The 27,566-nt window shown below is 44.8% G+C and overlaps 7 protein-coding genes across 7 annotated transcripts; 4 read left to right on the top strand and 3 right to left on the bottom strand.

The window, feature by feature from the left end:
• Nucleotides 1-4,644: 4,644 nt before the first annotated feature.
• Nucleotides 4,645-6,303, top strand: GGS22DRAFT_46522 (galactose mutarotase-like protein). The gene is made up of 2 exons (XM_047967148.1): nucleotides 4,645-5,779; nucleotides 5,838-6,303. The coding sequence occupies exons 1-2, from the start codon at nucleotides 4,936-4,938 to the stop codon at nucleotides 6,218-6,220; spliced, it is 1,227 nt and encodes a 408-aa protein (XP_047816417.1). The 5' UTR covers nucleotides 4,645-4,935; the 3' UTR covers nucleotides 6,221-6,303.
• Nucleotides 6,304-6,582: 279 nt separating this feature from the next.
• GGS22DRAFT_46524 (putative diphthamide synthesis protein-domain-containing protein) lies at nucleotides 6,583-8,512 on the bottom strand. The gene has a single exon (XM_047967149.1). It carries the CDS (start codon nucleotides 7,968-7,970, stop codon nucleotides 6,624-6,626), a length of 1,347 nt encoding a protein of 448 aa, XP_047816416.1. The 5' UTR covers nucleotides 7,971-8,512; the 3' UTR covers nucleotides 6,583-6,623.
• On the bottom strand, nucleotides 8,382-10,451 carry GGS22DRAFT_191172 (peptide N-acetyl-beta-D-glucosaminyl asparaginase amidase A-domain-containing protein; the record flags this gene model as incomplete). The annotated part of the gene is made up of 2 exons (XM_047965080.1): nucleotides 8,382-9,982; nucleotides 10,040-10,451. 2 exons carry the CDS (start codon nucleotides 10,449-10,451, stop codon nucleotides 8,382-8,384), a joined length of 2,013 nt encoding a protein of 670 aa, XP_047816415.1.
• A 2,584-nt stretch (nucleotides 10,452-13,035) lies between these two features.
• GGS22DRAFT_169789 (uncharacterized protein) lies at nucleotides 13,036-14,291 on the top strand. Its single transcript, XM_047962375.1, has 2 exons — nucleotides 13,036-13,542; nucleotides 13,609-14,291. Exon 2 carries the CDS (start codon nucleotides 13,719-13,721, stop codon nucleotides 14,037-14,039), a length of 321 nt encoding a protein of 106 aa, XP_047816414.1. The 5' UTR covers nucleotides 13,036-13,542; nucleotides 13,609-13,718; the 3' UTR covers nucleotides 14,040-14,291.
• An 888-nt stretch (nucleotides 14,292-15,179) lies between these two features.
• On the top strand, nucleotides 15,180-18,020 carry GGS22DRAFT_169788 (uncharacterized protein). The gene has a single exon (XM_047962374.1). It carries the CDS (start codon nucleotides 15,204-15,206, stop codon nucleotides 17,775-17,777), a length of 2,574 nt encoding a protein of 857 aa, XP_047816413.1. The 5' UTR covers nucleotides 15,180-15,203; the 3' UTR covers nucleotides 17,778-18,020.
• Nucleotides 18,021-19,741: 1,721 nt separating this feature from the next.
• GGS22DRAFT_46470 (uncharacterized protein) lies at nucleotides 19,742-22,583 on the top strand. Its single transcript, XM_047967147.1, has 4 exons — nucleotides 19,742-20,103; nucleotides 20,168-20,557; nucleotides 20,629-21,311; nucleotides 21,370-22,583. The coding sequence occupies exons 1-4, from the start codon at nucleotides 19,953-19,955 to the stop codon at nucleotides 22,558-22,560; spliced, it is 2,415 nt and encodes an 804-aa protein (XP_047816412.1). The 5' UTR covers nucleotides 19,742-19,952; the 3' UTR covers nucleotides 22,561-22,583.
• A 284-nt stretch (nucleotides 22,584-22,867) lies between these two features.
• On the bottom strand, nucleotides 22,868-26,763 carry GGS22DRAFT_169784 (AIP3-domain-containing protein). The gene is made up of 2 exons (XM_047962373.1): nucleotides 26,179-26,763; nucleotides 22,868-25,965 (listed from the first exon to the last, which is right to left on the bottom strand). The coding sequence occupies exons 1-2, from the start codon at nucleotides 26,341-26,343 to the stop codon at nucleotides 23,218-23,220; spliced, it is 2,913 nt and encodes a 970-aa protein (XP_047816411.1). The 5' UTR covers nucleotides 26,344-26,763; the 3' UTR covers nucleotides 22,868-23,217.
• Between the last annotated feature and the right edge of the window lie 803 nt (nucleotides 26,764-27,566).

Raw genomic sequence — 27,566 nt, 5'->3', positions numbered from 1 at the left:
GATTTACTGACTTTGAACTGATCTAGTTACTGACCTTTGAACTGAATTCGCGACTGACCTTTGAACTGATCTCGGTACTGACCTGACTAATTGCTGATCAGATTTGATGACTAATCTACTGACTGTTGAATAAATCCAGGGACTGATCTACTAATCGTTGAACTAACCTTTGAACCGATCTAGGGACTGGATCGGGGACTGATTTACTGACTTTCGGACCGACTTTCGAACCGATCTAGGAACTGAATTTAGGATTGATTTACTGACTATTTGACTAGCTGTTGATCTGAACTGACTAATCAACTGAATTAGCTGTTGAACGGATTTGCTGACTAATTTACTGACTATTAGACTGATCGAACAACTGATCCAGGGACTGATCTACTGACTTTTGAACCGACTTTTGAACTGGCCGTTGAACTGATCGAACGACTGATCTAAGAACTGGGATAGGGACTGATTGACTGACTATTGATCTGATCGAAGATCTGATCGATCAACTGATTCAGTCCCTGGTCCAGGGACTGAATTACTGACTATTGAACTAATCTAGGGACTGATCTGACTAATCGTTGAACTGACCTTTGAACTAATCGAACAACTGATCCAGTTCCTGGATTAGGGACTGATTTACTGACTATTTGTTGAATTGATCTAGGGACTGATCTGACTAATCAGTTAACTTACTATTGAACTGACTTAGGGACTGATTGACTGACCTTTGAACTGACCTTTGAACTGACCTTTGAACTGATCTAGGGCCTGATTTATTGACTATCCTACTGACTGTTGAATCGACTGTTGATCTGATCCAGGTACTGATTAACTGACTGTTGAACTGACCTAACAACTGATCCAGGGATTGATTTATTGACTGATTTACTGACTGATCTCCTGACTGTTGAACTGATCTAAGAACTGATTTAACTAATCGTTGAATTGACCTTTTGAACTGATCCAGGGACTGGATCAGGGACTGATTTACGAACTGATCTAGGGACTGTTGAACTGACTGTTGAACTGACTTTTGAACTGACTTTTGAACTGATTATCGCAACGAAACTTTCTCGGTCCTTCGGACGGATACTGCCTTTTTTACCTGACAACCTCCTTTCCCTTTAAACCCCCTTTTACCCTCAAACCCCCATATATCGCCTTCCGCGAGGAAAAATTTTTTCAGCCTTTTTTTTTTGTTTTTTAAAGTCCCCGTAGCTCGCGTAGGGCCGTACTTTGAAAAATAAAAAAAAAAGGCTGAAAAAATTTTATTATTAAGTTTTATTAAATTTAATTATTTAATTTTAATTAATAAATTTAAAATTTTAAAGTTAAAATTTAAATAATTTATTTATTAAAAAGTTTCGATTTTTTTCGATATTTTTAAATTAATTATTATTTATTAATAATATAATCGAAATTATATATTAAAAAATAATTATAATAAAAAGTTTATACTTTATTTTTATTAATTAAAATTAAAATAAAAATTATATTTTCGTTTTTTTTAAAAAAAAATAAAAAATAAAATTATTACGTAAATATAATTTAAAATTAATTTAATTAAATTATTTAAATTAATTTATTTAAAATTTAACGGTTTATTTATATTTAATAATAAATAATTTACGAATTTTTTAAAACGATATTATTTTAATCGTTATTAAATAACGAAATACGTTAATAAAATTTTCGATAAAATTAAAAAAATATATATATAATATTATTTTTTTATTTAAAAATATTTATTATTTTTAAATAATAAACCGAATTAAAATTTTATATTTATAAATTAATTACGAAATTTTTTTTTTTTAACGTTTATAATAAGTTTTATTTTATTAGAAATTTTTTTTTAATTAATTAATAATTATATTAAAAATTTATTTAATTTTAACGATATATTTTATTTAATAATTCGTCGTTTTTTTATTTAATAAATTTTAAATTTTAATAAAATTTTTATATTTTTCGAATTTTTCGATAAATATATATATAAAATAAAAAAAACACGTACGGTTATAATTAAAATTAATCGTAATAAATAAAATAAACGTTAAATTATTTTTTTACTTTATATTAATATAAACGAACGTATATATAAATTTTTAATTATTTTTTATAAAAATAAAAATATTAAATATAAAAAAAAAAAAAAATTATATTTTTTAAATATTTTAATATTATTTAATAAATATACGTATAATAACGAAAAAATATTTATTAATTAAATATAAATTAAATTCACGTAATATATTAAAAAAAATAAAATATTATTTACTATAAATATTACCGGGTTTTATAATATTAAATTTATAAAAAAAATATTTAAAAAAACCCGGATTTTATTAATTATAATTTCGAAAAAAATAATTAATTACATTTAAATTTTTAATATATATTTAAATAAATTAATAAAATAATTACTTAAAAACTTTCACGATTTTTAAATTTAACGTTGAAAAAATAATTATAAAAATTAAAATATAATATTTTTATTATTTATAATTATAAATAAATAAAAAATTAAAATAATTTTAATTATTTAATAAATAATTAAATTTTTTCGTTAATTTAAATATTAATAAATTATACGTAAAAAATTTATATAAATTAAAACATTTATACGTTTTAATAAATCGTAAAATAATTTAATTAAAATTAAAAATTTATTTAAAAAATAATATTAAAAATTTCGAAATATATTACGTTAATAAAAAAATATCGTTAATATCGTTAATTTTATTATTTTAATTAATTTAATAATTTTTAAATTAAATAAAATTAATACGAATAAAATTAAATTTATAAAATATTTAATAAATATTATAATAAACTTTTATTTTAAATTAATTAATAAAAAATTAAAACTTTTATTAAAAAATAAATAATTAATTTAAAAAAATAATAAAATTAAATTAATAAAAAAATTATTACGTAATAATAAAAATTACTTAAATTTAAATATTTAATTTAAATAATTATATAATAATTAATTAATATTTAATAATATTATATTTTTTTTTAAATTTTTAATTAATTTTTAATTTTAAATTTTATATTTTTTAATATTATTTTAATTTTTAAATCGTATAAATAATTTTAACGTTATTTAAAAATTTATTTTAAACTTTTATTTAATATAAAAAAATTATTTTTTTAAATTTTTTTTTTTAATTAATCGTAATATTAATTATTTTCGTTAATTAAAAATATATTAATAAATTCGTTAAATAAAAATAATTATCGAAAAATAAAATTATACGTAATATTAAGTTCGAAATAAATATTATTATCGAAATTAAACGTAACTTTTAAAATAATAAAAATAAATTAATTAAACGTTTTATATTAATATAATAAATATAATAATAAAAATATTTATAAATTATTTCGATTTTTTAAATAATAATTATTTTATATAATTTTATACGATTTATTATAATATATAATACAATATATATAAAAAGGTAATAATAAAAATAAAATGGAAAATAATTTAATGATGTGTTATTAAATTTACCCCAGATTTTATTAACTGAAAAGGACTAAAGCAAAATTAAAGTAGGCCCGCCGAGCTGTAAAATTGTTAGAAGAAGGCGGTACTTTTCCTCATCGTCTTCACAGTACGTTTATAAGCGAAGTCAGCAGTTCTCCTCGCGACGTCAGCGGCTATTTTAATAGACCGAGAATTGAACGTGGAAGAACAATTTGATTTACGAGTATCTCCTAAGATGCGAAGACTTCTCTGATCTGTTTCCGATCTGTCGTTGGAACTTTTCATTACCGCATTTGAAATTTACAACCAAAATATGAACGCTAGCGAGAAGAATGTATGCAAGGCACATGAGTATTTCTCGGGGAGGCTGGGGTTTCACAGGACATCTTTTGCAGCCTAACAATTCACATTGCAGTATCTAACGTCATCAACAAAGCCATGGATCTCCAAATTCTCTCAGTGGGGAAACACGATACCGGGTTGAAGTAGTTTCCAGCCGAACCCGAATCTTTCCCTTCTCGGTCTACGAGGCTCGTCCAAATATGCTTCTGGCATATGTCTTAACTCAGGATTGGTGTTATGAGCCGAATAGATCTGAAGCCTTCGGTTTGTGTTGATCATTTCCTTTCTCATCTTTACCTATCATGGGTACCTAGGGAATCCTCTTCGTAAAAGTCTTCGTTCAACATGTACTCGATAATGTTGTCGGGCAACACAACGGATTGTCTACACATCTATACCGCCTCTTCATCTTTCCGAGGCTATGACAGATGAGAAAAGGTTAGATGTCCTACATTTCAGCCCTTCTATGGTAGCAATCCGTTCCCATGGGATCGTGGCTACTACCAAAACTACGAAGCTTGCTTACCTGCACTGTGACCCGCAAACATGCAATGACAAAGGAAGCCAAATGACCTTAAACATTTTCAGCAACCGGACGAATCATAAGCTTTTTCGGATTCCAACTAACTACCAACTTACAGCGATACGTTAGCGACCTGCTGTATTCGTGCCGTTCCACCACATGGTTTTTGTATGAGGCCGATGCTACGCTGCCTGTCAGTTACGTCGTTTACCCCAACTTTTCCAAGAAAGCGGAGTAGCTCGTTAGGGTGGACAGGGCTAACAAAGCCGTAGCTGGGGATCGTCCGGGGCTTGCTGGGTTCAAATGTAGGTGAGATTAATAAATTTCCCTAGCTCATCTTCCCTGTCGAAAGACAACGTGATGAATTCGCCTACTTTCTTCCATTGTCCAACCAAATTATGTTTTGCCTGACGGGGGTTTACTTCTTTGATGGCTGAATTCATATAAGTCGCGAATCCTTCCCCGGGAAGTTTTTGGTTTTTGGTTTACCTCTCCTCTCCCACCGTCTACCCGTCAATTCCGACGAGCACAAAGCACTGGTGTCAACAAACAAAGCGTGTCTAACTCCCGAGTCAACATGCGTCTGCACACTGGTCTCGCGTCCTTGGGACTTTTGCTCCCACTTGCCTCAGCTCAGAGCAATTCGTCAGCCGGTGCTGGACCTGACGAGAACGGCTTGTACTGGATCTATGGCGAGGGTATCACGGCTGCATTTATTACTTACGGAGCCTCGGTTTCAAGGCTCTTGATCCACGACAAGTATGGCGTCGAAAGAGATTTGGTAGCTGGCTTCGACAATGCTACTGCTTACACACTTGATCCGGCTCATCCTCATCTCGGCGGTGTACCGGGCCGATACGCAAACCGTATTCAGAATAGCACGTTCGAGATTGATGGTCAGACCTACCATGTCGATCCCAACGAGAACCCCACTTCAGAGGCTCCTGACGGCTCCGACACATTGCACGGCGGCCACGATGGTTGGGACTACCGGAATTTCACTGTCGTTTCTCATGCGAATGATAGTATAACATTTTCCATCGTCGATCCCGATGGCAAAGAAGGGTTCCCCGGAGAGGTTGTGTCTTACATCACGTATACCCTCGGCAAGATGACGTGGGACTTGAAGATGGTAGCCCTCGCAACCACGAAGAAAACGCCCATCATGCTAAGCAGCCACGTTTACTGGAACCTGGACGGCTTCGCCAACAACGAGACTAACACTGCCTTGAACCACACCTTCTACCTGCCCCACAGCGGCCAGCGAGTCGGCGTCGACAACATCCTCATTCCCACAGGCGATATTGTAGCCAACAAGCAAGGATCTGTCAACGACTTCTGGAGCACGCCGAAACAAATCGGAGCTGACCTTAAGAAGCCTGAAGCAGAGGGGAACTGTGGTTTCAACTGCACCGGTTATGGTAAACTTAATTCTCGCTGAAGAAAAGCATAGCCTAAAAACTAACGCGTTTCATCTAGATACTTGCTGGCTTGTAAACCGAGGCCAAGAAGGCCCCTACGATTGGCGCGCGGAAGGAGACTTCGTCGCGCGTCTGCAATCGGAGTGGTCGGGCATCCAAGTGGAAGTGTACACCGACCAGGAGGCTTTCCAGATGTACTCGTGCAACGGCCAAAACGCGACCATGCCGCTCAAGACGACGCAGGGCATACACGACAACGCGGACTTCCCGCGCACGATCCCGCAGTACGGGTGCCTCGTCATGGAAGTTGAGGACTGGATTGACGGCATCAACCACCCCGAGTGGCAGCGCGGCAAGAAGCAGATCTTCAGCCCCGGCGGAGACCCGTACGTCCTACAGGCTAGCTATGTCTTCAGCATCAACGACACCGCGACGTCTTAGGTAGACGGACGCGGTGCGGGTGGTAATGATAATGGCGACGGCCTGAGGAGTGACGGTGCGGTATATAGAAGCAGCGGCTTGTTTATAGTGCTTGGTGCTGTAATACCTTACCTAGTATACTTACTGCCGTAAAATTATAATAAATTAATTATGGATTGATACTACATGGGTTGTCGGTGGGGATTCTTTTTGGTGAGTTTGAATGGTACATTTCGGGGCGTCTTATATGAGAGCCCTGTAAGTGGTTGTTTAAATAAACATTTTCATGTGATGAGCTTGGAGGTACAGGATTCACCCACCTCCCGGATGAACGGGAAATAGGAGGCTTTAAGAAAGGCAGTGCATTAATGACTTCGTTCTTAGGTACCTAACTTTTTATTTATATTTTTATAATATCGACTTCTCAACTAGAGACCTTAACATCCCTCGTTCGTCCTAAACCTTCCCTAGCATAATAATCCATAGGATACACGCCACTCTCCTTCCAATCCTGTCGCTCGTTCAACGCAACCAATGCCTCGTACGGCGTCAACAGTGGTCTCGGAAACGCATACCCCCAGTCTATACTCAGCCTTGGGCACGCGACCTGGACCCAGCACTCGACATCACTCATCATAGCCAGCTTTCCAGGGAATATCTCGCTAAGCAACAGATTCACCCACGGGATCCCCATCTCCTCCAACTTCTTCTCAATCAACGTCATAGTATGCGGATTCCCCTGACGACCCAACGAACCGAGAATCAACCCCCACTTCTTAGCCCTCTTAGCCGTAGATATAGCCTCGCGTCGAAGACTCTGCATCTCCTCATGCCCGTACGTCTCGCGCGTCAGCTTGCGCGAGTACGGATCATATCGGTACGCCGGGATCGACGGGTTATGTATCATAATACTTTCAAGATGGAAGCGGCCATCGCCAAGGTACAAAATGAAATCCACCCCCTCCTCATCCGCCAACCGCGGAGACGTGCACCCCAGAATCTCCCCCTTCGACAACGGCGCAATCTGCGGCACCACGACGCCGAACCCAGCCTTCTCAAGCGCCGCCCGCACGCCGTGGATCGTAGCATTGAACTGGATAGTCCCGACCACAGCAACCTTCTTCGGGGGCGCGAAGTTGCGCTCCAGCGTAGCGAGAAGGTGCGTCGCATCAATACTAATATCCACAAAAACGTACAACACACGGATCTGCGTGACATCGACGGGAATCAGACAACTATGCGCATAATGCACGAGCAAATCACAGCCCAGCGCGCGCGCGGTGTAATCGTCGATGCAGCACGCCCCGTACGTCACGTCCCCCATAATCAGCGTCTCGACGCCCGCGCAGAACTGCGTCAGGATGTCCGAGATCGTCGTCGCGAACAGGAGCAGACCCTCCGGCATCTGCAGCGCTACGCGCTTTGCGCCTGAGCTCCGGATCCGGTGGATCGTTTTGTGGATCTCGAAGGAGTAGTTCACGGGCAGTAGGGAGATGGCGGCTTTCAGCTCCGGGTCGTTGAGGAGGTCTGCGGGGACTTGGTTGAGGAGGCGCGGGGCACGCCGGGGTTGTGGTGCTTGTACGGCGCCAGTTTCGGGGGTTAGGGGGCTGCTGGTGGTGGTGCTGGTTCGTGAAGACCCTGCTGCGGCTCTACGCCCGATGAATCTTTTCTTGGGCTGTCTTAATGTTGATGAGGGCGCTGGGGGCGCCGCATGGGCCTCCTCGATGTCGGCGGCGATGCCTAGATCGGTTTGCGCCCGATCATCCTCCATTTTAAGTGAGGTGAAGTGAGATGCGATGTGATGCGGAATGAAAGAGTGACCTCGATTATTTAAGTGAATTTACTTAAATCCCTTTCGGGATTCCTGGTAGTGAGATATAGGAGTCACGGGTGAATTGTTCATTGAGGACGCTTTGAGGTTTAAGCGAAAAGTCAAATTTGAGGAAAGTCTTGGTAGAGGCATATTCCGCTATTAGGTAAAACGAGCTAAAGACATATCACCAGTAGCTAAATACTCACCCAATTAGGTTCAAGTAAATCTTTAGATATTCGGATCATCACATTGAATTCCAATGAAGAAAAATACCCTTATGTATATTAAAACGGCTTCCATATAATTCATATTCACATTACCCCTACCCAAGAAACACCAACGTCATAGGTACTCTAAGCCAACGCCATACTAGGCATTTACGGCCTTCCCCAACAACAACACCGAGCTATTAGTAACCGTATCATTATACGCACTAACCTCGCGGAAGTACAGCTCTGTGCTGTGTGGCGTCCCCTCCTCATCATCACTATTAACCCCCCCAAAAGAGAAGACCTGGTGCGCTGAACCAACGCCCGTGCTATAGCTATTATCGCCTGGCCTCTGGTATAACGCCGACCCGTTCTTCCACGTACTCAACACCGCGCCGGAGAACTGTGCTACATCCGCACCGTCAATTCCCGCGAATGCCTCCAGGCCGGATGGGAACACGGAGTCGCCCCGGACTTCATACACTAAACTTTGGTTGAGATCTGCGCGCAGTGTTAAATTGCCTTCGGGCGAGTACGCCGCTGAACTGCTGCAGTATAGCGGGTAGCTATAACTAGCAGAGTAGTCGTAATCCAGCCCCGCGCCCGTGGCTGCGTCGGCACCTGCGATTCCGAATGTGTTAACATTATTGTTCCCGTAGGCGTAAACTCCGCCGTTATTCGAGTACGACAGGGATTGCGTCCACGTTGCCGTGCCCTCGCCTTTCTGCGTTTTAACGTAGGAGCTGATGGAGAGCGTGCGCGTTACGGCTAGCGTGTAGTCGAGGGTTTCGTTGAAGCCGGTGGAGTTTTGCGTGATACGCTGAGAGAAGGAGATGCTAGGCTCGCTAGAAAAGGTGCTGCTCATCACGCCGGTTGTAATGGAGTCTTCATCGTCGAGCCAGACGAAGATTTTGCCTGTGATGTACCATTCGCTGTCCGTGGTCGAAGAGAGCTTGGCACTAGATACTCCATCGTCATCTAAACCAAGGACCTGGATGGTGAAATTGTGGCCGTTTCCGTCGGAGAGGAGTGGCAGCCAAGGGGTAATGTCGATCTGGTGCTCCTTGATATCGAATGCTTGAACTCCGACCACTGGTCGGTGTAGTTGAGGAACCACACCACCAGTGTATATGACCGGGAACGGCCAGTCAACTCCTGCAAGATGACCATCGATCAAAATTTGGACTTCGCGGAAAGGTGAGTACCCAGGGTACACGCCGTACACGGCATCGAAGGCGTGTATTGCGCTCTGCGGCACATTACTCCACCAAAATTCCTCATCGCCCTGGCCTTTGACGTCTACAGTAAATACGGCCCGGTTCGCATTCCGAGGAAAGCTAACTATGTTAGTCGCATTCTGTGCCGGGTAGGTAAACTGGCTTGGCAGCCCCTCAGATCCCGTGCGTTCGGAGATGGGAATAATCAGGTCGGCGGGACCTCGACCGCTGGCCGCGACCGATGAAGACTTCCAATAAGTCGCCGTAAGCGTCGTGTTAAGAATGCCCGTGTAAGTACTATCCACGATACTTTCAAGATCGAAAATCAAAGTCTGTGGCTCTTTCCAAAGCGACAAGAACGGACTTAAATCTTTAAACCAGGACCAACGGATACCGTAAGAGGTGGGCTCGGCAGTTGACGTTCTCCATACTTCCGTGTCGCTGAGGTAAAAGACGCCTGTTCGATCGTATTGTCGTCCTTTTACCTCGACAGTGAAATTGATAACAACATGGTCAAAATCATAGTCTGGCGGCGTGTAATTGGCTTGGCCAGGTTAGAATTTCGGAATGATTTGTTCAAGGAATGACAATCCAAACCTACCAACGAAAGGTGCGCCATAGCTGTTTGCGAATGAATGTTCCATCAAAACTACCGTATGAGCCTCCTCAGCTCCAATTGAGATTGAGATTCCATTCCCAGTTATCGAGACGCCATCGCGGAACAGAGCTCCTTGAGGCGTCAACACCGGTTCGGTAACTTGGAAGCATTCCAACGGCGTGGTTGTAGCAGCAGGCGCGTCATCGGTTGATGTGATGCTAACCCCGCCAGCTACGAGATCCTTGAATTTGGCAAAAGGACTACGTGCTACTTTCGCATCCTTCTCAACGATCTTCTGCGGTGGATATCTCACGTCGGGGTGTGCGAGGGAAAATCCAACGAGAAGCGTAACCAGCAAGACCCATTTCGTAAAAAAGGCGCGCACGCTGTCGCTCATGAGATTTGGGGTCGACATTGGTTCCTCAATTGCTCAAGTCGGGTTCTTAGAACGCAGACGAGGACGAGTCGTGCATTCGAAAGAAACAGGACACCGATTCCACCTCAAGCACGACATTTCCCTTAAGATGCGCGATACGACCCTTGCTTGCCATGGATATATGCATTCCGGGACCGCGGGCAATTTGCAAAATATGGGCGCTGATAACGATTGCACGGCAAATCAGCCGAGAATAGAAGGTGATAATGCCAAGGTCTATATTTGCCTAGACCTTTTTAGGGATACGCGGATTCTCTATTTCTACTTTATCAGTAAGCAGATCGACGTGAATGACTACGACGGTCAAATGGTATTAATTCTCATACCAATTTGAGTAAATGTCTAATGGGGCGAATAATATCTTTTCTCGGTGAGATTTACTAGTTGATCAGGTGGATAGGTATGTTTTAGAAGGTTATAAATTCCTTCTGCTCACCAACCAACTCACCTAATATGTTCTTTTCGCGGTTGAGGAAACTAACAATAGAAAGTACCTAGGTAGCAAGACCACACATAGGATCTCTAGATAAATAATATGTTGTCAAGAGCTATGCACTACTGTGATTGAAGAGAAACGTTGACCTTATCGGTGAAAGAGCCACCTGTGTAGTGCTGTTGGTATTACCTGAGATCATTGTAAGTTGGAGAGGGCGACCGGTATTTAATCATCGGAGAAAGTCTCGATAACAAGATGCTAGAAATGGCTCTTCTAAAACTCATGAAGGGATATATTCCATGCATTGATACACAAGCAAGTGGTTACTTCCTCCACCATGGGCGCTTTGTTTCGCTGGAAATGGTGATGCTTGATATGCGACTCGTTGTCGAATAACTGGCGCCAATACTTGACTTGTCCGAGTTCCGTGCCGGATTGACTCTGGTTATTGACGACGTTGTAACAAAATTATTATTACATGGTCTTGTAGAAGAAATGCTCTCTGGTAAACTACGTATTTTACTCTCACAAACTCGGATACTCATGAGAAACCTACGATTGTCAAAGATGGTAATTTTGTAGGCCTCATCAACTGGAAATTGGTTGGCTATTGCTCGTCATAGTGGGTGTTTCAGCGAGCCAAGCTCAAGAACAGGGACGCACTCAGATTGTTTACTGTTTGCCGGATGAGTTGGGATAGCGATTACCTTGGTATATCAAAGCATGATAAGGCGGTAGCTGGAGCGCGATGGCCTCAATAGTTGGTAGTTTAATGTTGATATTATGTAGGTATAAAGGTAGTTGATGCTGCGTAGGCAATTAAATTAATAATTGACTGGTCTTTTGAGTCGGGCTGTCTATGCTGCGACGTACTGACGCTGTTACAGCGCCGTAAAATGGGGAGAACCTCCCCCACTGGTTCAATGAATAGAAAGGAGACTACAGCGAGATTCTTCATCTCATGCTATAGATTTCGCTGTTGCCCAATAGATATTTGACACTCGATGAGCTGATACTCTTGTTGACCATGATGTAAGACAGGAATAAAGTCGTCTGACTATCTGTCTTTGTTTCACTCGGATTGAAAGACACTGGCGGATGAACTGCACGTCGCTGGAGACTTAATTCGTATAAATGAATTTGGGGAGCAAACCCACATAGCCTACAGACCCAGGTACCTATTGGCAAAGTCGCCGGCTCCCCGACGAGGTCGTACCCCTAAGTGAGACATCCCTGGGTCGATGAACGCGCCAGCCGTTGGATAGCAGGGTGAGCTCAACTATGGCCTGAAAATCATACGACGGCAGCCTAGCCGCTATGTACCTATGCTGTTGTGCGGTCTTCAATGGACTGTTCTCAATTACATACTACTAGGTATGTGTGTATAATGCATTCAAAAACTTGGAAGCGAAAGAATATCGTGCGATTAGAGTATGATCTCCTTCAGAAAACCGTCGTAACCGATGTCAAATTGAAACTAAGTCGGGCCTTCCAAGTAATGATGAGTGTTTGTGTCCGAAGCGAGTGGCGCCGTTAGTGAGGACTCAGATGAGTTGATGATCTTGGAAGAAAAGCAAAATAGAAAGTACAGTGTTAGTAAGAAAGAACTAAACAGTAAATCCGGGGTAGTTTGACCGCTTCAGGGACAGTGCTTGAAACCGTCAGCGGTTTGTGGGCCTAGCCAGCAAAGAACGGGTCTTAAACGGGTCCAGAATCGACCTAGACGGATCATGGCAGTGGCTTCGACCCACCTAAAATCTGGGGGCGGGGTTTTAGCGCGCTGGGGAAGTCCCCTGAAGCCCACTTGGTGAGAACCATCACACGTGAGAGAGAGACTAACATTATCAAACTAACAGAATAGTCTTCGAGAAAGAACAAAGTTTAAAAGTTTAATAACTAAGCAACTTCGAATAAGTGAAAACTCAAAATATGGAAGAGCTAACGGTCAGATACTTATAGCCGAGTGACATCACAACCAAGCTGATCGACATCTGGGCAGGGTGCGTGCTGCCTGGTGTGGTAGGTCAGGTAATAATACCCCAATTCCTTTGTATGGGTGTAATGTACTGCCTCCCTGCCTTCCTGGTTCGCAAATCATGCAACATAGCAATCATCCTGACAATCTGATACGACGACTGGACGACTCAGCGATGGATATACGCTTATATGGGTAATGAGTGTGGTAGGTAGGGCACCGTCGCCCCGTAAGATGTGTTCTCTGGCATGTCAACCCGGGTCTAGCGAATCGTAAGCAGCGACAACCCTATATTATACCCCGGATGATTGGTTCCTCGAAACGTTGACGCAACGCCATGGTCGTCTGTTATTGGTTTACCCCGCTTCCTCTCATTGTTCCTTCCCCAGATGGTCAGTGGTCAGGTCGTGCGTTGGACCAGCACAAAGAAGGTGCTATCAAACTGGTCTGGCACTCGCCCTCCCCTTTAAAAGGCTATGGTTCCCCTTCCCTGACACAACCTTCTACATATTACACACATCTGGTTTCTTGCCTCGACCTTTCGACAAGAGTGCCGCCACCAATACCATCACATCCCTATAGAGTGATACTACCTCAGGTGCATGTTAAGGAAGCATCATACAAACCCAAGACTCCTACAGGCTCAGACTATTGATCTGGTACGGCTCTCTGTCCTAGATCTCGCCTCCCTATTCCCCGCAACTGACAGAGGTTACATGACTCAGACCTGACAAGACCCCTATCTATCAGCCATCCATCCTCAACAAAACACTTTCATCATCACCATCAACAACAACAACAACAAACATCACACATCTACTTAAACAAACCAAACATGCCCGTCCGCATCCCCAAAGCCCGCTCGACAGAAATCGCGACCTTCGGGTTCGCGGGCGTGGCCGGGTTCGCGCCCTTCTACTTCATGCTTCCGGGGGCCGAGGAACGGCTAGCGGCACAGACGACACGGTGGGCCCCGCGGTGGGAGCGGAATATCAGCTACTTCGCGCCCCCGGCCCAGCGTATTGCCCAGCGCGTCGAGCCCCGCCTCGAGCGCACCGTGAAGAGGATCGATGACCGTCTGCCTTTGGAAAAGATGGCGAAGAATGTGGATAGGAGGATTAAGTACGGGATTGAGAAGTTTGGGAAGCAAGAGTAGGGAGTGGTGATGGTTAGTATGGATCGATGATGGGATGTGGATGGATTGGGGATGGAATGTATATATACCTAGTAGGTACTGGTCGGTTTATCCAAGGCATGAGATATGATATCAGGTAGTTTGGAAGGCATATTTATGAGTTCGGTGTACTTCGTTCCGTTGTCGTGGGCGAGTACGGGCGCTTAGCGCTCTGGATGAGCATGAATGACTCGTCCGGTATGCAGTAGCATATAATCAAAGCTATTAAATGCAGCTATCATCTTCATTATACTGCCCAGGTGTGATTGTGTTCGCACAGCCCCCTAACAATGTTTAGTTAGTGGACTACTATGCAACCACAAGCCTCCGCTACGTAGCACATAGGCTCTTACCAATAGGTACCTACCTGCATGCCACCTCGCTGAATAGGTTCTAATGAATTTGCGAGTTATTATTGGAGACTAGCCGTCCCAATCAATCTACCATCTACCCGCCTATGTTTATTTGGCACAGCCCCTGTGCTGTCCAGCCTGACTTATCAATTCTATGGCTGCAGCCGCGAGATCTCTTTCCATTTCTTTTTATTCAAGCTCATTGCAAAGATGGATCCCCTTTCAGCGGTAGGCCTCGCGAGCAATATCTTGCAGTTTATAAGTTTCTGTACTGGAATACTCTCGGAGTCCCGACAGATCTACTCTTCGGGGAGGGGAACTACAAAGGAATATAAAAGACTCCAAGATGTGTGCGACAACCTAACGAGAATTACCGCTACGCTAACGCCCGAAAATTCGGCCGACTCTCTTGAAGCCCTTCCAGACGATATAAGACCCATACAAGCAGAGATTGACCTTGCACGCCTGGCAACTAGATGTAAGGATATCGCAGAAAAGTTAACCAAAGAACTCAAGTCTATGCAGCTAGATGATGCATCACATACCAGATTTGGGAGTTTTCGGGTAGCTGTTAAATCAAGACGGAACAAGGACCGAATCAATGAGTTACACCAAACAGTAAATCAATATCGCGATGAATTGATGCTTTGCATAATTACCGTCACGAAGTAAGTTGTCTTTCTAGTTTGTTTTAAGGGGGCAGACTGAGGTCTGATATAATCTAACACGTTTTAGAGAGAAGCAATCTAGCCTGATGAAGTACTTGCAAGAGCTCAAAGACGCAAAGCTCAACATGATAAATGACCATTCATCTAAACTGAACGAGATAACTAGATTGGTTAATAAAGTGCCCGACCAAGCGGAAATGGTCCTCGAGAAACACAATATACCCATTCTACTTGACTCGATTTTTCATGAACTTCAGGCCATTTCGGCTTCATCAACCAGACAGTTTATTATAGAACATGGCATTGTTCGTAGCCTTTACTTCGGCTCGCGGCTCGCCCGTCACGAGTCAATTCAAGATGCTCATAAAGACACATTCAAATGGGTTTTGCGCCTACGCCATAGGAGTAGAAGCTCATCTGATCCCCCTAGCACGATTATTAGTTGGCTGAAATCCGGAAGCGGTATTTACTGGGTGTCAGGAAAGCCTGGGTCTGGGAAGTCAACCTTCATGAAATTCGTTGCCGATCATCCAGAGACTCAAATCATGCTTGACAAATGGGCAATCTCGGGAGAGCCTACGGAGTACGTAAGACAGAACGGGTGCATCACGGCGTGCTTCTACTTCTGGAGCGCTGGAACACATCTTCAAAAGTCTACAGAAGGGTTACTGAGGTCCTTACTCTTTGAGATTCTTTCCCGCGATCCAGACCTTATTCCAATAGTCTTTCCTGAGCTGTGGGCATCCTCAAAAATGAATAGAACGGTTAGAGTTCGGAGTCAACGAAATCTCGGTATGCAACATGATGATGAACTTCATCGAGATTGGACTATCAAAGACCTGTCAGCGGCGCTGCGCCTTTTGTCTACAGCACCGACATGTTCATCAAGGCGCTTCTGCTTCTTCATTGATGGGCTAGATGAATACCATGGCGATCACCGCGAGCTTGCCAACATGCTACTGATCATGTCAACTAACAGGAACATCAAATTATGTGTTTCTAGTCGCCCATGGAATGTGTTCGAAGATACTTTAGGCCAGGATGCATCTCAAAAGCTTTATATCCACGAACTTACCGAAGGTGACATACGTAATTATACTATTTCAACCCTCCACAACGATAGGAATTGGGTGCGCGAGGTCAATAGAGAACCTAGATATAATGCAATGATCAAAAAGATAACCGATAAGGCGCATGGAGTTTTCTTATGGGTTTTCCTCGTCGTTCGATCTCTTCAGGAGGGATTAAGCAATGGCGACTCGCTATTTACACTTGATCGGAGGATACAGGACATGCCAGAGGAGCTTGGCCCTTTCTTTCGACATATGCTTTCATCTGTTCCATCTATATACCATGTACAGATGGCTCTCTATTTCTTATTTACTCTTAACTCTCCCTTTACGATCATGCTTATGCACTTCTCCTTTATTGACGATTATTTCGAAAACGAGAGCCTTCCGTTCGATATTCCGCAAGCTTCAATATACAATCGTAACGACATCGATCAACGGTTCGAACAAGCTAAACGTCGACTAAATGCTCGCTGCAAGGGCTTGCTTGAAGTACACGCGAGCAAAGATCGTAATGAGGAACTTCACTTGGTTTCACAAAAGGTCACTTTCCTTCACCGTACTGTAAGGGACTTCCTGCAGACAGACGAGATGTGGCATTTCCTCAAAGAATTGGTAGGGGAAATTCAAGTTAATAGGGTGATATTCGGTTCTCTTGTGGCACTTTTCAAGAGTCTTCCTCTTCTTTGTCCTAATCCTAATAAGTTTGAATTGCTATCACTGTCCCAAGCTCTATACTTCGCTCGCGGAGCTGAGAAAGAAGCTGAAAGGACTACCATCCAGCTACTCGACGAGCTTCGCTATGATGCAACAGGAAAACCAAGCAATGGTAAATGGGACTACACGCAGAAGTTCTACTACAACGTTGTTTCTAATGGACTATGCAAATATGTCTATTACTTGATAGACAGAAGCATATACGATTGGGACCCTATGGAAATTGCTCTCAGATGCGCTTTTTCTAACGACCTGGAGAGTCCGGATATGTACGACATGGTAGCAATGCTTTTGGATTTTACACCTGCCCTCAGCGATAAACAATGGACTGTGTCTATACGTGGCATCAGCCAAATCGAATGGGACAAAGTCGACATAGACATCGCGGAGCGTTATAAGCGAATATTAAGCCTAATACTTCCTTATGTTAAAGATATGAAGGGCTGGGGTGTAATTCTTCCTGGATTTTTTTCGGACTATATATATATACGGTCGAGGAGTGTAGCCAATGCGAGAGCTCAAATGATAGGGGAGCTACTTACCTACGAGGCAAATCCTAATGACCCGCACGATGGTGAAACGTGCTGGACGTCGCTGTGCTCTTACCTTCGCAACACATGTCCGGAAGGGAGTAATCGCGGAGATAATATTCATTTGGAATTCGTATCGGACATTACCGAACTACTCCTAAAAGCCGGCGCCGATACTAGCTGTGACGGTTCGCTGACGATAGATGAAGTTCAATCCCGCTTCCCTACCTCGCTAGCCAAGCCCATTTGCGACCTACTTCGAGAAAAAGCCGCCGATGTGCACCAGCCAGAAACCCTAGAACCACCCGAAACCTCCATATCATTTAACTCCAAGTATTTCGGGTTTTTATTAGGGGCGTTCAGGAAACACCCCTCAACTTGAAGATTTTAGGTTCCCTTCAAATTATCTCCTCACGAATATCCCAAAACGATATACGATTCCTTTTGTACTGTTGGAGTAGAATTCAGGGGATTGCCTGGCGCTTTTGATTTAAAGAGGGTACCTACCTAGGTATTCGATGGCGTTTAAAGAATGGGAGTCGGATGGCTGAAGATAGCGGACCGCCATGTACTTATACCCACTCCTTCATGGACGGATTTCTTAGAAATTTCAATTATATGCACCCATCTCGTGGACCGTGAAGCTTTGGTATGAGATCCTTACCACTATCACGACTAGCAGTGTTAATCTCCTTAACTCGATCGATATACATACCAACCCCCGTCCCCGGCCACTCCATTGCGGCGACTTGCATATTCACTACTTTAGGGCCGTTGATAAGATCTGCTGCGGCTCCGTTATGGCGTAAATACCATGCCCTCACTGGCTTTTATTGGTTACACATGATCTTGGTTCGGCTTTTCGGACTCGAGAAGAATCCGCCGCAGCTGTCTATCTTCGAATACGTACCTGTACTTCTCGAGTCATTTCATAGTTATGTCGTACGTGGCTTTGATCATATTGAGCTGAATTATGCCGCACAAGGTTCAGGCCCCAAAGACTTTTGCCATCTTTGAAAATCGCACTCAAGACCTTCCACATTTCAGTGCGTCTTCGAATTGACGCGCGACGCAACCTCGGAAGATACAAGTATGGATATGTACCTACCTAGTACCTATACTAGGTAGTCAAAACGTTGCGACTCTCAATATTGCAGGTTATGGGTGCTTCTTTCGGGCCCTGGACTAGAGCCATCGAGCACTTCTAGGGGAAGCGGGAAATGTCACCGTTTACAACACAGTTAACCCTATCATGCAAGCCTAATAAACAATTAGGAATGGCTCATACTCCCGCTTTATCTTTTACTAACGTAATCGGTAGGTAGTCAAGGTAACTTGCTGTAATCTGAGCTCCATAAGATAGGTTGGCAAGTGTATATGACAATACGAGGCCTCAATACCCCTATCGTGGAGATTCGATATCTTGGACTGCGAGTATGCGCTACGCGAAGAGCCTAAGGATCCCCACAAGCTCTTCCTATTACCTATACCACTAGATGCCGAGCAGCTTCCGCGGTTGGTAGCGCTCACCACCAGTCTAGCCAGGGAAGCCGGTGTAAGCCACACGATAGCGCCCTTCACACCCAGCACCTTAAAGAAGCAGAACTTATCTACCTTAAAAATTTATGGGATTTTACTTTGGATTGCGCTGCTGATGGATTAATCTACCTCAGTCTATGTAGGTAGGTACAAGAGTGAAGCTTCCGCATAAACACACCGCGTTCAACAGGGGAGTTAATGAGTCACCAGTAACCCAAGTTGACTATAAGAATCGCGGACTGCACCCCTTCTCCTCAAAAAACCCCTAGCCAATCTCTACGAACTTCATCTTTCCGACAATCATGTTGTCACTTCTAAATGCGGAATTATTCCTATGATAAATGGATAAAAAATAGGCAGGGCGTGAAACATCGTGAGTGAAATATTAGGGTCTTAGTTATCTTATATTCTAAATTTTAACATATCAGTACTTCATGTTTTTAGAAAAAACGGGGAAGGGCGAGACCGCTCCCCCGGATCCCGATACGCCGTTCGGGGCTGGAGTGTTTGGATATTCAACATCAGTCCTATCTGATCCCAAGGGAGCATGTAGGGGGCCGTAGGGCTGCGTCAGTTGACCCGGCTGCAACCCCATCTTCGACCAATCTCACAGTTCGGATAATCTAAGCGGCTGCCATATTTGGTCATGTTCTTCAAATAACATAAAACAGATACCAGGGCTTGAATATGTGGCTGCGGCTGTACGTCGAGAATCCTTCCAACGGTTATGATAAGATAATGTCATGAAGTTGGGATGCATCCGTTGTAACGTCCAACACCAAGCTGAAGTTCAAGATGTTTCAAACTGGACTTCATATTTTCACTGACGAGAAGTCCTACGATCAATGATCTTGGAAACCAAATACTTATACCCGTTCTTTTGAGATATATACTTGATAGATTTCCTCTTCGCGATGCATTCAGGGGTTAGTAAAAGCGACATCTCCTTTGTTACATTCTCCCCAAAATCATCTTAAAGGGCTTCTGGGTAGTTGACCTACCCAAATCCTCGGCGATAATGCTCTGGTATCTTATTCTGGTTAATTTTCTGGGGGTTTCGGCGGTGAGGTTGCGTCCAGGTTTTCCGTCACCGGCAACATTGGCAAATTTGACCCCATGCGCTAAAATATCTCGCCTGGCTAATTTAGGAGTCGCGTCTAATACTTCAGGTACGTGGATATCTAATACTTACTATCTGACTAGGCGATTTGTTGACTTATATATTGGGCATAGCAACCATTCCAGGGTCCTTAGCTCTTGATTGCCTCCGTTCAGTGCCAAATCGGCCTCAACCGGCACAACAGCTAATACAAAGCCTCAAAGCATTTGTAAACTGGCAGGCTACTCTTCCATGGCTCAAGAATCCTCCACCATCTTATATGCTTCCTCCAGTTGATGTCCAAGGAAGCCTAGACAACATCTCTTCCACGGCGGCAGCAGGGGGGTTTGCCAGCGAATATGACTTCCAGATTGCGATAGTCAAAGCGGTCACCGCGGCACATGACGGTCATTTCTCATACGTTCCGGATGTGTTCAAGGCCTTCTCGTTTAAGAACGATTTAGTAGCTGATCTGGTATCTGTTTCAACAAATGGCACCGCTGTGCCAAAACTATATCGACTATGTAAGTTGAAGTCACTAATATATCAACCAAAATTCGGCAGTACCCCGTTCTCATACGTAAATTTTACTTAGCTGCCTTCCAATCCAATAACGGGACTCCTCCAGCTGCAATCTCACAGATCAATGGTCAGAATGCCACTAGCTTCATGTTGGATATGGCCTCGCAATTCAGTAACGCTCAAGATATCGACGCCCAATGGAACTCGCAGCTCATAGGCTACACGAACCTGCGTAGTTCTAACGATCCTTTGGCTGAAAGTGTGCTATTCGTAGCCCCTAACGTGGTGCTTACATATGAGAATGGGAAGTTTGAAACCCAGGAGACGAAAGCTCAGTTGAACCCAGGTGTAGACTTCTCCAAGATCATCTCAGGGGATGCCTTCTACGACAAGTTCTGCAACCCGGACGCGGCTTCGAATACGACTAGGGTTCCAGCCGCCGTAGCACCACGGTCTAAGCCGAGTGTGTCTAAGCGCGCGACGGTGAAAAATGGCTATCCGGTTCCTTTCATTGAAGAGAACACTATGGGTACCACCAAAGGGTTCTTCCTCAACGGAACGGGAGTTGACGACGTAGCCGTACTGGCCCTCACAGCTTTCGAGGATAACGAACAAAACACATATTTGACAAACTTTCAGGATACTATAGAGGAATTCTTAACGCAGAGCCGAGACACTGGGAAGCAGCGGCTTGTCATCGACCTCACGGAGAATGGTGGCGGCTTCGTCATGGCTGGCTTTGAGCTCTTTGCACAGGTTCGACGGTCCCAAAGCACACATCATTTCTCTCAATACCTTGCTAACTTGATAACAGCTCTTTCCCGGCGTAAATCCATTTAACGCCAATAACATGCGTCTATCAGATAGTCTCGCAAACATCTCTCGTATACTCGCAACTTTTCCTCAACAGGAACAAGTAAGCAGTGCACAAGCCTCGCCCCTATTGAGCAACCTATCGCCCACGGACCTATTCAGGCCTCAAGGCGACAAGTTTACCTCAGTCGACGAACTCCTATCTCCCGTAACGCTGCAAGGCGATAAGTTCACCGCATACATCGAGCAGCCCTTCAGCGCCGTCCCCAACTTCACCATGACCGGGACCGGGAACCGGTCAACCCCACCCCCAGCCCTCTTCAAACCCGAAAACGTCGTGCTCCTCACCGACGGCAACTGCGGGTCCACATGCACCATATTCTCCTACCTGATGATCTTCCAAATGGGGATAAAAACCATAACAGCAGGCGGCCGTCCTCAAACCGGGCAAATGCAATCGATCGGAGGCACGGAGGGTTCCCAAGTCCTCGACTTCAACGAAATCTCCGAAATCTCAACCGCGGCCATCCTCAACGTCAAGGACCCCGCACAATCTCAAGCCCTAAAGGAAAGCGAACTAGGCGTGCTAGCGCAGGGGTACGCGATAAAGCGGGCGTTGAACCAAGACACGCCGGGAAGCGTGAACTTCAAGAACGCGTTTGCGCCGTCGGACGCGCAGACGCCGCTGCAGTTCCTGTACGAGCCGGCGAACTGCCGGTTCTTCTACACGTCGGACATGGTGACTTCCGCGGAGCTGACGTGGCGGTATGCTGTCAACGCGACGTGGATGGATCCCGGGACTTATTGTGTGGAGGGGAGCGTGGTCCCGGTTAATACGACGAAGGCGGCTGTAGATCCGGCGTTCGCGAATGCGACTGCTGCGGATGCGGGGGGTGCTGGGACGGATGGAACGGATGGGACTAGTGGGACTGATGGGACAAGCGGTACTAACGGAACAAGTGGCACGGGCGGTAGTGGCGGCTCTGGTGGAACTAGCGGCACCGACGGGTCTAATGGGGATAGTAACGCGAACAATGGGACGAGCGGAGACGATGGGAATGCGGGAGGAGCAAATGGGACGAGCGACAACGCTGACGACAAGAAGAATGCTGCTGAGGGCGCGGTCGAGGGTAATATCTTACAGACGGCGGGGCTGCTGGCAGCGCTTTCGGTGATAATGTCGTGTCTTTAGAGTCAGGGAAAGGTAGGTACTAGGTAAAATGTCAATTCAGGAGATCTATGACGGCTGGGTCTGGGAAAAGGGGGGGAAGGCGTAAATAGAGTAGAAGGAATACATGAGATATATCACTAAATACCTAGGTACATAGTCGTTACTCTTGCACAATTCTAGCAGCTTCATTTAATCAAATCTACCATCTTCATGAGTGAAGGGGGCTCGTAATGGTTGATTACATAACCAGCCCCTATATCCAAGTCACATTCGAATCATATACCAATCTCACACCATCACCACACCAAAGCCTCATAGACAAGTTTTCTGCTGCTTGATAGATAACGATAAATTTACATGCTAACTTGATGATTCCACTATATTCATCACTAAAGCCTAGAATATATCCTAATAGTAAATACTGACCTGACTAGTAGACAATAACATCCATGACCATCATTCACCGAGGTACCTAGTGTTGCGCGAACGAACCCCCTCCCCGTTGTCCTCCCCTGACGCCGAGGGGTCAAAAAAGTACAAAGTAAAGACAAAACCGACGATATAACCCCGCAATGAATAATGGCGCCTGGGCTATGAAATGACATCAAGTGCGGCTTTAACGGGCCATTGGAAAGAAGGAAATCCCGGTAAGCGTATCTTATAAATAGGCCTACAACCTTATATACCATCGCCGCCCTCGACGTCCGGAGTCTCGGCGGCGACCTCCGCCTCCTCCTCGTTGTTTCCTTCCTCCCCGACGGGCTCGTCGGGTATTATTCCGTTCATCCGCTCCCAAACCTCCCGTCGTATCCGGTCGTCTTTAGCCTTTCTCGCCCTCTCCACCTCCTCAAACCCGCCGCTCTTCTTGAGCTTCCCGTCCTCCACGAACTTGGTCAGCTCCTTTGTTAGCGGGTTATCCCGCCGACTTTCTAGCTCCTTTTGTCGTAGCTTCTCCGCGCGCTCGATAGCTTCTAACCGATCCTCGTGGTTTGGCTGTAGCGCTCTGACCTCGCCCAACACGCCTTCTTTCGCGGCGCTAGGATCGGAGCTGTTGCCAAGATGATGTAGGCCCTTAGAGAATTGCCTTCCGGTTGGTGCCGTGTCCTTCATCTGCTCTTTGGTAGCTTGCTCGACGAGCGCAAAAGTCTCCGAGGCCTTTTCGATGTCATCCTGCAAGTCGACCATGAGGTCCTCCATAACCTTAAGCTCGTCACGGCCTTGGCAGACTTCCTCTAGCTCCTTCTCCCAGATCTTGGTCCAGACAGGTTTCTCTCGCTTCATGTACTCCTGGACCTTCTTGAGCTCCTTAGTCAAGACTTGGATATCCTTGGACACGCCTTCGAGTTGGCGTGGCAAGGGTCGCACGCCGCGATTAACGACGTCCTTGCGCAAGTCCTCAACAAGGTCCTGAAGATCATCCACTCTGGTGACAAGGCGGTCCGAGTCTGAATTGAGTTGCTTACGGCCCTTGGTCACATAAGCATAACCTGCATCGCCCTGTCCGGCAGGCACCGAGGCCTTTGCCGCCGCAACCTTGACATTAGCCGCCTTGCCCCGTAATGAGGACATGGAACTCTGGATCTCGGTCTGGAAATTCGAGTATGTCTGTCGCAAGACGGCAAGATCGCGACGTAAGCTTTGCAACTCTCGAAGCTGGTTGGGATTGAGCTTGGCGCCAGCACCAGCTCCACCAGCTTTAACGCCATCCATCATGGGTGGTGGTGCCGCAGCCATACGAGCCATCTCTTTGGCGGTCTCTAATTGCCTATCGGACACCCTTTGTAGAGCTGATCCCTGGTCCGTGACGTTCTGCTTCACCTCATCCACCGCCTTCTTAAGGGCCCCGATGCCTTCGTCGAAATGCTTCTTGACCTCGTCTAGCGGTTCGACGTTTAGTGCAAGCACCGTACGGTCTTTGATATCGGAAAGGTCCTCGAGCTCGTGTCGTATCCCGGATACAGGATCTTGGATATATATCTCCGGCAGATCACTTCCATTCAAGGCTGTGTTCCAGGAGAACTTTTCGATAAAAGCGAGTTGCAGGCGTCCGATCGTTAGATCGGTATAGCCTTGTGGAAGCACAAATTTCTTAACCTTAGACTTGTATTGTAAGAACAGCGTAAGCTCCCTCTCCAAGGGTGGCGATTGATCTTGTACAGGTTGCTTCTGCTTTTCTGGAGGCGTTTCAGGCCGCGGTTTCAATTCCGTGGCTGCATCTATTTCTATCGTCGGCCTTGACTTCTCAGGGGACCCAGGAGGGGCTAATATTGGAAACCCGTCGTCCAAAGGTCCGGATATAGTCGCACTGGGCTTGTATTTATCGTCTGGTGACCGGGCGGGCGGGCTGTCTTGTCGAGGAGGTAGTAAATCGGGCTTAGGGCTTTCTTCGATTATCTTGATAGGCACCCTTACTGGCGAAGACGGTTCGTACCCGTTTTTGGACTGGTTGGAAGTATTGCGATTATGACGTAGTGATTCCCGAACTTGTACTGCTCGCATCGATTCTCTTACCTCGCCACGACCTCGGTTTGGTATCGGAGTATTTTGAGTAGGTAGCATAGGCACGCCGTTAGTCGGGGCTCCCAAATGTTTAGAAATCTGATAGGCAGAATATCTCCGAGAGGCTCTTCTCTCTAAGTCTCCTCCTCTTTGTAAGGCAGCAAGGGCGCTCTGTTGTGACTTTGGCGGTGGTGGAGGCGGGGGGAAGGAGTCGATATCTAGATTGGCTGCTGGACCTGTAGGTATCGTAGATTCATCCCCAGGATATGGCGCAAGCACAGGCATGTTCTGCATTGTATTGCTTGATAGCGAAGATTGTTCGGAGTTGAAAGATGCGTTCGACTGGTCTCGGGGAAGGACCCGTCGATTTGGGGAATGGTTGATTCCCAGAGGACCTTCATTTTGCTGTGACGGCGCAGCGTACCCGTTCTCGAGGCCCTCGTTTAGAAGTGATGTGAGACCAGTATTGTTGCTCCCAGTAGTACTACTACTCATGGTGCGGTTCGCAATCCCGGTACTGGATTCGGGAGAGCTTCCGCCGTCTTTATCCCGAGTTTGTTTCTGTCTTAGTTTCTGCTGTTTTCTTTTTAAGCCGTGTAGAAGGTGAATGATTATGTCTCGTATACGGGGTAGATATTTCTCCAGACTTTCGGTATTCGCTTCTTGGCTCAGCGTAGCCTCCAGTATGTGTCTCAGGTTTTCGGGGACGTTTCCTAAATCTGATGTATCGACGTTGATTGCAGTAAATGCGCGACAGGCCATATTAAACTCATAGCCTAATCGAACATAAACGTCAGACACTTGGGTGTCGGTAGCTTGTCCGCGCGACCACTGTGTTAACGTTTCAAGAAGTTGTTTCGTCGCGACCAGTAAATGCGTTACGCTTTTTTCTATTTGCGAAAGTGGCATCGACGAGCCATTCGATTGCTGTGAGGATGGCATATGGTCAGCATCGTATGCGGGAAACAGCGGACGAATGGATTATTGTATTCGGGCTTTTGGAAAAGTGAAAGGAAACAATGTGTGAGTTCTGAGAGGCGGGGAATGACGACAAAGAATAAGATAGAAAATTTACACAGTATCAAGAAACAATACCCATTCGGGTTATTTCTGCACTTGTAACTCTAGCTCCACACTCACATTTCTCCTTGAATTACTTCCAGCCGATCTACTTGAAGCCGTGGACGAGCGTGGCTGCATGGTTGCTGGCGACATCGATCGCGTAGGAATATTTGACGAAGCACCATCGTTGGGTGCTGGAGACCGTCGCTGTAACGACCGTTGAGATGGATTCGGAGCCTGCATCTCGACCTATATTTTTGAACTTCTCTCTTTCTCCTTCTCCTTATCTTCTATATACCCTTTCCCCTCCTCTTACTTCTTTATTGAGTTAATATTTCGTCCAAAACTCCAACTTTACTTCGACGTTTCAGATAATTAGGCGCAGAATAGTATCATTTGTACAAAACAGAATCGAATATCGGAAACCAAAGAACAACGCGACAACGAGATGTATTGACAGAGCTATGGTGATTTAAACTTGGGGAAGCGGGTCGAAAACCGAGGTCGAGCCGTCGTGGATGATGACGGAACAGAACCGATGAGGATTTGCCCGCGTGAGGCGCGACGTCGAAAAGGACGAGAGAGCCCGACCAACGCTAGTCCCATTTTGGTTAAGGACACCCAGGGGCAAGGATCAAACACGGTGACGTTCGGAGGCGGGATAAAGTTGAAGGTTCACGGGTCCTTGGCTGATTAAGAATGGGGGGTAGGGGTTTATTGTGGTCATAGCGTCCCGTCTAACCCGTCTGCCCGTCCTACTGCCCGTCGCAATCGAGTCTAAAAAATCTAAAGTTCTAGGTTCCCTCCCTCCTTCCAAGGTTGTCCTCGTTCCCGTTCTTGCCCTACCTAATACAATCCATGATGGATCATGTTGTAATTATCATTATCTCGGGAAGGACCGCTAAAACAAAGTTTCAAGAACTCCATCAAGAACTCCATCCATGGTTCAATCAATGCTCGGACGCTCTTTCAATATTGTTCTGATTTGCTAAGCTGTGCGATGTGCAATGACAGCATGCCCCAAACGCTGTTTGGTTAGTCGATTGCAAGATGGAACTTCGTTTCGTTTCACACCCGGTGGACATGCGCATGCATCGTACAATACTACAAATACCCGTATACTGCAGTCGCACTATTACATGCACCTACCTAAATTCGTATGCATACTAGGTAGACGGCATTAAACAACTATAGACGAAAGTACTTGGGTAAGGACTCAACTCATCACTTGACAACATTTAAACACGAATCTCGTATTTTATATAAATCGCGATTCTTTTGCAGGTCCTCATCCGCCGATGCGGCTGAAATACTTGGGCAGTCCAGCTAAGCTTAATGTTCCCTGAAAAACGCGTGGCGGCGTATCTAGGCGTACCTAAATTAAGCAGCAGAGCAGCCCTAAATCTCCAGGATTATCGCACCAACAACCCTGCGATTTGCTGTAACCAGGTAGATCGCTTTTAGGA

Source organism: Annulohypoxylon maeteangense, assembly GCF_022496945.1.
Source record: "Annulohypoxylon maeteangense strain CBS 123835 unplaced genomic scaffold GGS22scaffold_15, whole genome shotgun sequence".
NCBI classification, from domain to species: domain Eukaryota; kingdom Fungi; phylum Ascomycota; class Sordariomycetes; order Xylariales; family Hypoxylaceae; genus Annulohypoxylon; species Annulohypoxylon maeteangense.
Note: the sequence above shows the minus strand (reverse complement) of the source record. Positions and strands in the feature narration are given on the sequence as shown.